At 35.5% G+C, this 14,360-nt stretch overlaps 1 protein-coding gene and 1 pseudogene across 1 annotated transcript in view; one reads left to right on the top strand and one right to left on the bottom strand.

Annotated features, from left to right (window-relative positions):
• The window catches only part of Cenpp (centromere protein P), a 227,122-nt gene that overhangs the window by 173,599 nt on the left and 39,163 nt on the right, over positions 1–14,360 (bottom strand). Inside the window, exon 5 of the mRNA XM_076837371.1 lies at positions 6,082–6,178. Within this exon, the coding sequence (XP_076693486.1) occupies positions 6,082–6,178 (97 nt within the window). The remainder of the gene's footprint in view (positions 1–6,081; positions 6,179–14,360) is intronic.
• On the top strand, positions 8,991–9,266 carry LOC143383010 (large ribosomal subunit protein eL43 pseudogene; annotated as a pseudogene).

The raw sequence follows: 14,360 nt of genomic DNA, 5'->3' as shown, positions 1-14,360 counted from the left end.
ACTATCATAATCATGAATAAATCTATGAAAATAAACTATAACTGTATCCAGGAATACACACCTAATAAACAAGGGCTTGGTGAAAAGGCTGAATCTAGGGAGGTGTTAAGTTTCTAGTTTTCAAAAGAATGATTTTTTTTCCTTTTCTTTTTTTTAAAGAGAGAGAGAGAGAGAGAGAGAGAGAGAGAATTTTATTATTTATTTTTTAGTTATCGGTGGACACAACATCTTTGTATGTGGTGCTGAGGATCGAACCCGGGCCACACGCATGCCAGGCGAGCGCGCTACCGCTTGAGCCACATCCCCAGCCCCAAGAATGATTTTTTTCTATATTCTTTTCATAATAAAACATACTGAGAAAACCACCATGAAATAAATCACACATTAAAGAAAATTAAGTCTGTAGTTAATCTGAATTAATGAATTTTCTTAAAGAAATAATTTGGGGACTTCTAGATAAGAAGATATAACATTGTATCTTCATCTACACATCCTTAAAATAAAAATACAAATTATACCACCGAGAAGGTAAAAGCAGAAATAATAAAGTAAAAATGAGATTCCATTATATTATGTAGGTGTTTCATTCTTGATAATAAGAAAAGAGGCTTAAAATTAAAAATGATTTACTTCTTACAAATACAATCTCCAGATTCAAAGCAATTCCTATGAAGGCCACAATTATTTTTTTTCAGAAATAGAAAAATTCACTCTAAAATTCATATGGGAGCTCAACAGACCGAAAGTAAACAAAAGAATATTGAAAAGAAAAAAAGGAATTCTCACACTTCCTTAATTTCAAAATTTACTATAAGCTACAGTCATCAAAATAATGTGATACTGTCATAAATACAGATATATAACCAATAAAATAGACTAATGAGTCCAGAAACAAATACTTGACATATGGTCAAATGATTTTCAAAAGGGGTATCAAGACCACTCAATGGAGAAAGGACAGTCTCTTCAACATAAGCTGCTGGGAGAACTGCCTACTCACATGCAAAAGAATGCCTTACCTTACACCACAAACAAAACTTAATCCAAACTTAGTGCAGTGACAACTTGCTTGTAATACTAGCGGTTCTGGAGGCTGAGGCAGGAGGATCTCAAGTTCATTCTATTTATTTATTTACTTAATTTGTACTTTTTAAATATATATGACAGTAGAGTATATTTTGACAGATTATACCTACGTGGAGTATAACTTATTCTAATTAGGATACCATTCTTGTGATTGTACATGATGTGGAGTTTCCCTAGAGGTGTATTCATATGTGAACATAGGAAAGTTATGTCCAATTCATTCCACTGTCTTTTCTTTTCCCATCCCCACTCCCTTGCCTTCATTCTCCTTTGTCTAATTCACTGAATTTTATTCTTCCCCTCCTCCACTTATTGTGTTGTTATATACACATATCAGAGAGAACACATGATCTCTGGATCTTGGGATTGGCTTATTTCACTTAGCATGATAGTTTACAGGTCCATCCATTTACCAATAAAAATCATTTTTAAGGTTGAGTAATATTCCACTGTGTATACACACCACATTTTCTTCATCTGTTGAAGGGAAACTAACCTAGTAGGTTAGCTATTGTGAGTAGTGCTGCTATAAACATTGCCAATACAAAAAATCGTTACAAAAGCAGGCATTGTGCAAAATCATGTGGGATGATAAAGATTAAGTCTTCAGATGCAATGAAAAGAATTACATGTTCGTTACACAGATCATTTTGTTATATAGTGATATAAAACATCAAAATAGAATGACTGGTAAACACTGGGCAGACAAATTTCAGATTTGTTCTTTTCCCAAGGATGTCATGAACTTCAGAGCCAGGAAACTACTTGGAATCAACTCTTGGCTCTGCTGCTTTTTTTTTTTTTTTTTTTTTTTAATTTTTTTGTGTTCTTTTTAGTTATACATAACAGTAGAATATTTTGACATATTATACATAAATGTATAACTTCCCTTTCTGTGGTTGTACATGATGGGGAGTTACAATGGTCATGTATTCATATACTAACATAAGAAACTTATGTCCAATTCATCCACTGTCTTTCCTATTCCCATACCTTCTCCCTTCCCTTTATTCCCTTTTGTCTAAACCAAAGTACCTCTATTCTCCCCCCAACCCTTATTGTGTGTTACCATCCACAATATCAGAGAGAACATTCAGCCTTTGGTTTTTTTAAGATTGGTTTATTTCACCTAGCATGATAAGTCTCCAGTTCCATCCATTTAACTGTAGAGGCCATAATTTCATTCTTCGTTATGGCTAAGTAACGTTCCATTGTGTATACGTACCACATTCTCTTTATCCATTTATCTGTTGACAGGTACCTAGATTGGTTCCCTGGCTTAGCTATTGTGAATTGAGCTGCTAAAAACATTAATGTGGCTGTGCCATGCAGTATGCTGATTTTAATTCCTTTGGGATAACTGGGTCAAACTGTGGTTTCATTCCAAGTTTTCTGAGGAATCTCCATGCTTCTTTCCCGAGTGGTTGCACCAGTTTGCAGTCCCACCAGCAATATATGAGTGTACCTTTTCCCCTACATCCTCACCAACATTTACTGTTACTTGTATTCTTGATAATTGCCACTGTGACTGGAGTAAGATGAAATCTCAGTGTAGTTTTGATTTGCATTTGTCTACTTGTTAGAGATTTGAACATTTTTTTTAATATATATTTGTTGACCGATTGTATTTCTTTTGCTGTGAAGTATCTATTCAGTTCCTTTGCCCATTTATTGATTGGGTTATTTGTTTTTCTGGTGTTAACTTTTTTTTGAGTTTTTTATATATCCTGAAGATTATTGCTGTATCTGAGGTGGAAGTGGCAAAGATTTTAGGAGAAATACAAGTTCAAAGCCAGCCTCAGCAACTTAGTGAGGCCCTAAGCAACTTAGTAAGACCTTGCCTCAAAAGAAAAAATAAAAAGAGGGGCTGGGGTTGTAGCTCAGTGGTAGAGCACTTGCCTAGCTTGTATAAGGCACTGGGTTCAAGCGGAAGGAAGGAAGGAAGGAGGGAGGGAAGGAGGGAGGGAGGGAGGGAGGCAGGCAGTTGTATCTGTCTACAACTAAAAATAGAAAAAGAATTGAAGTATGGACAGTTCAATAAATAAATAAATAAATAAAAAGAGCAGAGATGTGTCTCAGTGGTTAAGTGCCCCTAGGTTCAATTCCTGGTACCACAAACAAATATACAAACAACAACAACAACAACAAAAAAAAAAATCAAAAAACAAACAAACAAAAAAATCAAATACATAGCCTTCAGAGCTAAATTATTAAATTTTGAAAAGAAAACAGAAATAAATCTTTATGACAGTTAATATAGTAATAGTTTATTGAATAGGACACAAAACACACAGGCCATAAAGAAACATGTGAGAAACAGTTTTTTACGAAAATTAAAAATTTCTGTGCATTAACGCTCCTTGGTCTATACCCAAAGGACTTAAAAATCAGCATACTACAGTGACGCAGCCACATCAATGTTTATACCAGCTCAATTCATAATACCTAAACTATGGAGCCAACTTAAATGTCCTTCAATAGAAGAATGGATAAGGAACATGTGGTATATATATTCAATGGAATACTATTACTGAGTCATAAAGAAGAATGAAATTATGGCATTTGCTGGTAAAGGATGGAGTTGGAGAATATCATGCTAAGTGAAATAAACCAATCCCAAAAGACCAAAGGCCAAATGTTTTCTCTGACATGCAGATGCTAATTCACAATAAATGGGGGGGGGGGGTACTAGATAGAGAAGAACAGAATTAACTTAGATTAGGTAGAGGGGAGTGAAAGAAGGGGAGGAAGGGGATACATGGATAGGAAGAATAGTAGAATGGTACAGACATTATTACCTTATGTATATGTATGACTGCATGACTGATGTGATTCTACAACATGTACAATCAGAAAAATGAGAAATTATACTTCACCTATGTATGATATATCAAAGTGTATGAACGCATTCTATTGTTATGTATAACTAATTAAAACAAATTTTTTAAAAAATAAAAAGACACTGTCTTCATCCAGAGAAAGAAACTACATATATATATATATATACATATATGAGAAACCAATTTCTACCATATATATATATATATATATATATATATATATATATGAAACTTTACAATTCAACAACAACAAAAAAGAATCCTAATTCAAAAATGGAAAAAGAACTTACCCATTAAATATACTAATGGCCAAGAAGCACAAAAAAAGACATTAGCATTGCTAATCTACTAGGAAGAGGCAAATCAAAACCACAATGAGATATCACTACATACCTATTAGACTATTAACAAAACAAAACAAAACAAAACAAAACAAAAAAAACAGAAAATAACAAGTGTTGGAGAGGTTTTGGAGAAACTGGAACCCTTATATTGGTTAATAGGATGTAAAATGGCACAGCTGCTGTGGAAACCAGTTTGTGATTCTTCCAAAAATTCAACTTAGAACTATCCTATGATTCAGCAATTCCATGTCCAGATAAATACTTAAAAGAATTCTAGGCAGGGACATGTGAAGAGATATTGGTACATCTATGTTCAGAGCCACATTATTCTAACAGCCAAAACATGGAAACAACCCAAGTGCCCATCCACAGACAAATGGATAAACAAAACGTGATACATCCACACAAGAAAATATTAAGCCTTAAAAAGGAAACCTGAAACATGCTGCAACATTGATAAACGATGATGTGAACTAATCCAGACAAAAAGTCAACTCCTCTTGTATGAGATACCTGGAATACTCAAATTCACAGAACCAGAAAACATAAAACTGGTTACCAGGGGCTGGGGCAAGGAGGGAATGGGAACTGATGGGTACAGAGTTTCAGTTTTGGATAATGCAAAATATACAGAGAAGATTAATGGTGATGGCTGTAGAAAAAAAAAAAATCAATGCTTTTTTCAATCCTAGTTATATTATCACCAGCAAAAGCCAGCTCATGGAGTGCTCTATCCTCCATAGAAACAACATACCAATCATACTTCTTCACTTGCCTGGAGAGCAGCTAGAGTCAAAACAGCTTAGGAAATGGGGACCACAGCTCAGTTACCATCAGCCACTCAAATGCATAATGAAACAGCAGTACTGGGTGACTCATTCACTACCGCAACTGCCAGCAAATCTCCCAGTCATTATATTTTACCAGTTGTGAAACACAAATACTTAAATTGTCCTGGAACAAGACTACATATAAGAAAATATAACAAAATCATGAAAACACCTCAAGGAACCATAGTATGGGAAATAACCATGTTTCATTCTGAAGAAAATCCTCTGCCTGACAAATTTTATTAGCTATGCCAAAGAGAATAACTCTTACAATAATAGTAAAAAAGGAATAGAGCCCAAAATAAAGAGGAGTTAGTATCAATCTTAAAAACAACAATCATGACCATTAGGCTTTTTAAGGAACATGAACCTTAAAATTTTATGTTGACTCTTTCACAGGTGGTTTTTGTATGATTCACTGCTGTCAATAATGTGATACCATCAAGCTAAGAAAGACCTGAAGGATTACCGGACAGCCAAACAATTCTGGTTACACCCACAAAACAAATAAAAACAAGTGCTTTAAAGTCTCTCCACCAGCCCAAAGACGCATTACTTCACAAAACAGACTTCAAAATTTAAACTAAAAATGTGCAAGAATTAAGAGGTTCAAAATACAGTCTGGATCAGGAAGTTAAGATTATAGTACTTCATGACAAGCTTGCTCTGACTGTATTTTTTAATAGAATTTATTATTTTATTTCAAGAACCCTTGAAAGACTGATTTTTCAAAATGTACATCTTAAAATACATTAAAATTTTACTCTATTTCTTTCAAAACATCCCACAATATAAATTAGTCACTAGTTTATACTGAAGCTTCTTCTCAATTTATTACAAAGAACTGCAAATTCCTGAAGTCAATGGAAATATTTTCTCTTCTTTGAAAACTTTGAGAAAACTATGCTATGACTGAATCTCCAAATTTACAACCAGTTTCATTTTCCATATATGTTTAAATTCAAAGACTTTAAACTTTACCTTGAAATGTTTAAATGTGTGCTTACGACACTTGTACCATTCCACAAAAAAATGTAGGCTTCGGAAGAACATGAATAAATCTCTTTTTTCTTCAGCTCTGTAGAAATAAGAGAGTATGATTAATAAATACTATTAAATGATAGACCAAATCTAGCTTTACTTCTTATTCTTCCTTTATATGTTCTATGCTAACACTAAAAAAGTACTGGATATACTTCTACATACTAAACCTTCAACTTCTGCATGTTTTTCACTCTATGATTGTTACTATCTCAGCCTGAAATGCCCTTTCCAAATGTTTAAGTCCTATCAATCTTTCAAATGCCACATTATCCAAGAAATCTTATTCGATGAATATGGTACAATAAGGAATAGTTAAGAATTTACGTTGGGCTGGGTGCAGTGGTGCATACTTCTAATCCCAACAACTCAGGAGGCTGAGGAAGGAGGATTGCAAGCTTGAGGACAGTCTTCGCAACTTAGGGAGACTTTGTCTCAAAATATAAAAAGGGCTGCAGATGTAGCTCAGTAGTAAAGTGACCCTGGGTTCAATCCCCAGTACGAAAAAAAAATATTTATGTGCCAGTTTAGGGCACAGTTTAGCCACATTAGTAAAGGGATGGACTTGGACTAGCGAGACCTCCAGGAAGAAAGAGTACTGACGAGTGAGCTCAATCACATGGTCAATAATTTAATCAATCATGCCTATGTAAACTCAAATAAAAACTCTGAACCTAGGAGCTCAGTGGAACCTCCTGACTGGGGAACATTTTGATTTGCTGGGAGGGTAATATGCTAGATTCTACAAGAAAGATATCTATCCCCAGCCCCTTGCCCTTCCTCTCACAGCCACCAGCTATGTATGTGCTGGTTCCATTTGGTTGTTTCTAAATTTTAACCTTAATAATAAAATGGTAATTATGAGCATAGTGTTTTCAGTAAGCTCCTCATGGTTTTAGCAACTATTGAACCCAGGGGCCTAACAGGAACTCCTGAATTCATAGCCTATCAGTTATTAATGCAGGTGGGCCCTAAAACTTGGAGCTGGGGTCTAAAAGGAGGCAGTCTTGTGGGGGACCTTGCCCATAACCGTAAGTGTCACAACTAAACTATACTGCATAATTCCTGCAACACATATCCTATTCCCTAATAGCTATAAATAATTTCATTTCTTTCCCTATGAGCTCCCATAGAAATCTGTCTTAATTCACCTAATAATTTATCTATTGTAACACTGTCAGCCACATAAACTATGAGCAAGCTGGGGCCAAAATCTGTTAGTTCAATTTATTCATTCACTAAATAAATGGTTTTTGGAATCGAGTTCCTGTTCAAGCTATAATGGAGTAAGCACATCAACTGAAAAGCTCCCATTAACTATAACTGAAAATACTGGACACACAGAGAAAGCAAACATCAGAAGATCTGAAATTTTGGCAGAAAAAAAAGCAGAATTGGTAGTATTCTGGAATCTAAGAAAGACCTGATGATGAATTCCTTGGAGTTCATTTTTGCCTCCTATATATACCAGTTTGGATACTTGAGCTGCCTATAACCCAGAACTACCAAAGGGTGCAGATAAAACTACAACCACAAGAAGTTAGGGAAAGACCACTCCCTTTAGCCAGCAGAGGGGGACACTGCAGAATGGAACCCTAATACTGCATTCCTTTGGCTCCCAATCAAACACTGAGTGGGGCATGAAGCCTGTCAACTGGCTCTGTCAGCAATAAGCAAAAGCATGTTGAGCAGTTCCTTCCCCTCCCAATTGGGTACTGAGCTGAGGAGACTGTGAAGGAAACTGAGTCAGTCAGCCCCCACCTGACACCCAAGAAATCTGACACCCAGCAAATATGAGCAAAGAAAGGGTGCCATTCCTGTAGCCCAAAGTATACTTGTGACATGCTGTACAGAGGGGGTGCTCTGCCATTTTCCTCACTTAAAAGGCTGAGGCAGGAGAATTGCAGTTCTCAGCAACTTAGGGAGACCTAGTCTCAAAACTCAAAAAAAGAATAAAAAGGGCTATGGATGTGGCTCAGTGGTTAAACACCCCTTGGTTTAATTCCTGATACAAAAAAAAAAAAAAAAGAGGTTAAAATTACCATAGCTCAAGTTATCCAGCTCAAGAAAAGAAAAAAAAAAGAATAAATAAACAAGTCTAAGAGATTTTGGGGGCACCAAAAAGAATACCAAAATATATATAACGGAGTTCACAGAAGGAGAGCTAAGAAAGAAAAGATCTAAAAGCAATCTCAAGAAATAATGGTCAACTAGACAAAGGTGCCAAAAACACACACTGGACAAAAGATAGCCTCTTCAACAAATGGTGCTGGGAAAACTGGAAGTCCATATGCAGCAAAATGAAACTAAACCTCTCTCTCTCACCATGCACGAAACTCAACTCAAAGTGGATCAAGGACCTTCTATGCCTAATAGAAGAAAAAGTAGGTCCAAATCTTTATCATGTCAGATTAGGTCCTGACTTACAAGACTCCTAAAGCACAAGAAATAAAAATCAAGAATCAATAAATGGGATGAATTCAAATTAAAAAGCTTCTTCTCAGCAAAAAGAAATTATCAATGAGGTGAAGAGACAGCCTACGGTATGGGAGCAAGTTTTTACCACACATACATCAGATAGAGCACTAATCTCCAGGATATATAAAGAACTCAAAAAACTTAACACCAAAAAAACAACCCAATCAAATGAGCAAAGGACTTGAACAGACACTTCTCAGAAGAAGATATACAATAGATCAACAAGTATATGAAAAAGTGTTCAACATCTCTAGTAATTAGAGAAATGCAAATCAAAACTACTCTTAAGATTTCATCTCCTCCCAGTCAGAAGGACAGTCATCAAGAATACAAGCAAGAGCTCTTTGGTCTCAGGCCTAAGTCACCACGACATGGCTAAACACACTAAGAAATTCGGAATCGGTAAATATGGGACCCGCTATGGTGCCTCCCTCCGGAAAATGGTGAAAAAAATTGAAATCAGTCGGCATGCCAAGTATACTTGTTCCTTCTGTGGCAAAACCAAGATGAAGAGATGGGTTGAGGGGATCTGGCACTGTGGTTTCTGCATAAAAACGGTGGTTGGTGGTGCTTGGACCTACAACATCACTTCTGCTGTCACAGTCAAGTCTGCAACCAGAAGGCTGAAGGAACTGAAAGACCAGTAGAAAGTTCTACCATATAGCAAAATTGTGGCTTGTTGTAAATTGTATTCACTGGATGTTCTGATGTGAATTGCATTAATATTGCCCTTTCAAAAGAGATTTGTAAATTGAAGCCGTTCTCATTTGAATTGGAAAATTTTGCTGAGATGGGTTATTGTAATTCAGGTGTTTTTCCCCCATTAGTCAGATGATAATGGCATGAAACTAAGTCTTACAGCTTAGTTATATACTTAGCTTTTTTTTGTTTTGTTTTGTTCAATGACTCAGAGATATGTTGACATATTGTACAAAATTTGTTTTAAAGGTGAAATGTAGTAAAATACACAAAGGATATACATTAAAAAAGAATACAAGCAACAATAAGTGTTGGTGAGGATGTGGGGGGAAAGGTACACTCATACACTGCTGGTGGGACTGCAAATTGGTGCAACCAATCTGGAAAGCAGTATGGAGATGCCTCAGAAAACTTCTAATGGAATCACCATTTGATCCAGCTATCCAACTCCTTGGTCTATACCCAAAGGACTTAAAAACAGCATACTACAGTGATGCAGCCACATCAATATTTACAGCATTCAATTCATAATAGCCAAACTGTGGAACCAACCTAGATGCCCTTCAATAGATGAATGGATAAAGAAACTGTGGTATATATACACAATGGAATATTACTCAGTAATAAGAGAGAATAAAGAATTATGGCATTTGCAGGTAAATGGATGGAGTTAGAGAATATCATGCTAAGTGAACTAAGCCAATCCCAAAAAAGCGAAGGCTGAATGTTTTCTCTGATAAGTGGATGCTAATCCATAATGGGGCAGTGGGGAGCATGGGATGAATAGAGGAACTTTGGATTGGCCAAAGGGGAGGGAGGAGTGGGAAGGGGGCATGGGGATAGGAAAGATGGTGGAATAAGGCGTGCATCATTACCCTAGGTACATGTATGATCACACGAATGGTGTGACCCTACTTTTGTGCATAATAATTGAAGAGCATTCTGCTGTCATGTATAACTGATCAGAACAACAACAACAAAAAGAAATAATAGTCAAAGACCATCAATTAAGCCCCAAAAGTTAATATTTACACCCAGGAGCTCAAAAACTTCAGGGAGAATAAACTCAAGGAGATCTACACCAAGACACATTATACTCAATCTGTTGAAAGCCAAAGAAAAAGATAATTCTGAGAAGGGCAGGAGAAAAATGACTTGTCATACAAGAAATCATTTTATAGCTGACAAGTGATTTATTATTCTAACACAGGAACTCTGGGGGAACAAACTATAGTCAAACCGCAGCATTTGTTATCAGAAGTGATAAGTGTTATGAATATATAAGGTGAGTGTATAGTAGGAGAAATTGAGTCTGAGTTTTTTTTTTAGTAAACAAAATAGGAACTAAAAGAGATATGAAGATGCTATCCCTATCATCAGATGAAAAAACAGACCTTAAATAAAAATTAATATATGAGGCAAAGAATTACATTAGATATTGATAAAAGGGTCCAGCTATCAAGAAGATATAACAATTATAAACATACTCTCATCCAACAACAGACCTCCCAAATATGTGAACTATAATTTGACAGAGTTAAAGATAGAAATAGTTCAAAAATAACAGTTGGACACTTCAACTACCCACTTTCAATAATGGACAGAGCAGTTAGAATAGAAAATCAATAAGGAAACCAAAGATTTGAACAACACTGTTAACCACTTGACCCAAAAGGCATATCAAAACATTATACTCAACAACAGTAGAATATATATTGTTCTCTATTGATACCTTCTTCAGGAAAGACCATATGTTAGGTCACAAAACAAGTTTAAACAAGTAACAAAATATGGAAATAATATATTTCTAGGAACAATAGAATAAAAGTAGAAATCAATAAGAAAACTTAATAGATTTAGAAAATTCACAAGAATGTGTAAACTATACAAAATACTCTTAAATAGCTAATCAAGAAGAATCGTAAGAAAGAATCAGAAAATACTTGGACATAAGTTGAAATAAAAATATAACATAGTAAAACTTATGCGGCACAAAATCAGTGTAAAAAGGGAAATTTATAACTGTAACATCAACATTAAAAAGATCTTATGGGCTGGGGCTATGGCTCAGCGGTAGCGCACTTGCCTAGCATGTGTGAGGCACTGGGTTCAATTCTCAGCACCATATATAAATAAGTAAAATAAAAATCTATCAACAACTAAAAAAAAAATTTTAAAAAAGATCTTATATGAATAGCCTAATGTTACACCTTAAGGAACCAGAAAAAGAAGAGCCAACTAAAACCAAAGCTAGCAGAGGGAAGAAAGTAATAAAGATTACAACAGATACCAAGGAAATATTAATAGAAGAATAAACCAAACCCAAACGAAAGTGGATTCTTAGAAAATAAAATAAAATAAAAAAATAACAAACTTGACAAACTTTTTGGCAAGGCTAAGAAAAAAGAAGACTCAAGTTACCAAAATCGGAAATAAAACTGGGGTATTACTACTGATCTTACAGAAATAAAAGGGATAATAAGAGAATGCTATGAACAATTGCACATCAACAAATTAGATAAGTTGGCTGAAATAGACACATTTTCAATAATATAGAAATGAGCAAAACTGAAAGAAAAATTTGAATATAGTTTTTTCTTGAAAAAGAAAATTTGAATATATCTACAATAAGCATAGAGATTTACCTGATTTACATCAGCCTACAGGTGGGCAAGATCATTTAACACAATGCCTATATTATAATGAAGTGTTGAAAATCTCATGTAAGTTATTGAATGCTGAAAAACAGAACAGTTGTATGAGTACACTTTCACAGTATTTTTTTTAACAGTATTGTTAAGTTGAAAAATTGTTAAGCTGAAACATCGGTAAGTCAGACACTGTACATATATTAAAAATCCTCAACAAAATAATAGCAAATAGACACCGGAAGAACACTGTATGAAAACAGAGTATTGCATCTATAAGCAAAGGAATGCCCAAATTGCCAACTGCCATCACAAACGGAAAGAGACCTGGAGCAGGCTTCTGGCCTCTAGGACTGCAAAATATCAACATCCTCAAAAACAGCAAGCTTTTATTAATTATGTTTCATGAAGAGCTAGTAGAGAGAAGCTTGAAGTCTTCAAACATATTGATAAGGTGATGGGAACAATCAGTATACATTGTATATATGTATTGATATATCACACTGTATACCAGGAATACATACAATTAAACTTTAAAAAAAATAGTATGTGGTCCAACATACTGCTATCCCACTGCTAGGCTGTGATACTATAAAATATGTATTTAGTTTTCATCTTCATTTCCTAACCTACAACTCCTGAAATCCTTGGGATTCCCAAAGTGATGGTTCCTTTTTCTATACTCAGGAGTTGACTGATGGCTGTTAGCCCCTTAGAAGCTTCAGGGCTAGAGCAGACCAAGACAGGGTTAGAGGGTGGGACTTGCAGCTCTACCTTCAACCTCCAGGAAGAAGAGAGTAGCTGAAAGTTGAGTTGATTACCAATGGCCAATTATTTAGTCAATCAAGCCTATGAAATTAATTCTCCACTATAAAATCCAAAATGATAGGGTTCTAGAGAGTTTTCAGACAGCTAAAAATGTGTAGGTGCCTGGAGAGTGGCGCACCGAGAAGAGGACACAGAAGCTCCAAGCCCCTTCTCTAGTACCCTGCCCTGTGAATCCCCTCAAGTGTATCTTTTGTAAAAGTCTTTGTAATAAAGTCAGTAAATAAGTACATATTTCTCTTGAGGTCTGTAAGTGCCTCAAGCAAATTAACTGAACCCAAGGAGGAGGCTTGTGAAAACCTTGATTTACAGCCAATAGGTCAAAGGCACAGGTGAAACAACCTAGGTTTTGGAACTGGCATATAAAGTGGGAAGCAGTCTTGGGGACTGAGCCCTTAACCTGTGGGATCTGATGCTATTTCCAAATAGTACCAGAATTAAATTTGAGGATATCCAGCTGTCTGTTGCTGTAATGCTTGTTTGCTTGTACTGAGAAATCCCACATCTTCTGAAGTTATAGAAGTCTTCTGTGTTAATTATGGTGAGAAACCAAAGGAAAATAGGCAATTTGTTTTTCCAACATGGGCATATGCCCAAAAGAAATAAAATCATATGTCAAAGAATCCATACTTGCATCTTTATTGCTGCACTTTTTTTTTTGTACTAGGGATTAAACCCAAGGCATTTAGTCACTGAGCAATATCCCAGCCCCTTTTTTATTCATACGTTTATTTCACTTACACCCTTGCTAAGTTGCTAAAGCTGGCTTTGAACATGTGATCCTCCTGCCTCAGCCTCTTGAGCCATTGGGATTGCAAACGTGTACCACCATGCTTGTCATTGCCGCACTATTCAAAATAGCCAAGATCCAGAGAAATTCATCAATGGATGAATGAATTTTCTTTAAAATGTGGTGTGTTGTATGTACACACACACACACACAAAAATGAAATATTAGTTATGAAAATTCTATTTTTATTCATTCTGTTATCTGTAACAGTATGTCTGGAACTGAATCACATTATGATAAGAGAAAAAAAGGCAGGTACAGAAAGAGACACTGCATGTTCTCACACGTTGAAGCTAAAAAATTGATCTCATAGAAACAGAATAAAATATTGGTTACCAAAGCCTGAGAAGGATATGGAAGAGAGGGTTACAGAGAGGATGATTATTAGGGCACAGAGGCAAAGTTTAATAGGAGAAATAACTTTTTTTTTTTTAATGGTTCTGGGTCTTGTACATGCTAGACAAGCCCTCTACCACTGAGCCACATCCCCATTTCCCAGGAGAAATAACTTCTAATGTTCGATAGCACAGTAGGATAATTATGATTGATAAAAAAACAATTGTTTAGGGGCTGGGGTTATAGCTCATCGGTAGAGCACTCGCCTAGCACAGGGTTTGAGCCTCAGCACCACATAAAAATAAATAAATAAATAAAAGTTTTTTTAAAATTGTTTAAAAATAGCTAGCAAAAAAATTTTCAATGTTCCTAATAAAAAAGAATAATAAATTTCTGAAATGACAGAAATGCCAGTTACCCTAATCTGATGTACCTCATAAAAA

Source organism: Callospermophilus lateralis, chromosome 17, assembly GCF_048772815.1.
Source record: "Callospermophilus lateralis isolate mCalLat2 chromosome 17, mCalLat2.hap1, whole genome shotgun sequence".
NCBI lineage: Eukaryota > Metazoa > Chordata > Mammalia > Rodentia > Sciuridae > Callospermophilus > Callospermophilus lateralis.
The sequence above is the reverse complement of the archived record's forward strand: the minus strand, read 5'-3'. Positions and strand labels throughout refer to the sequence as shown.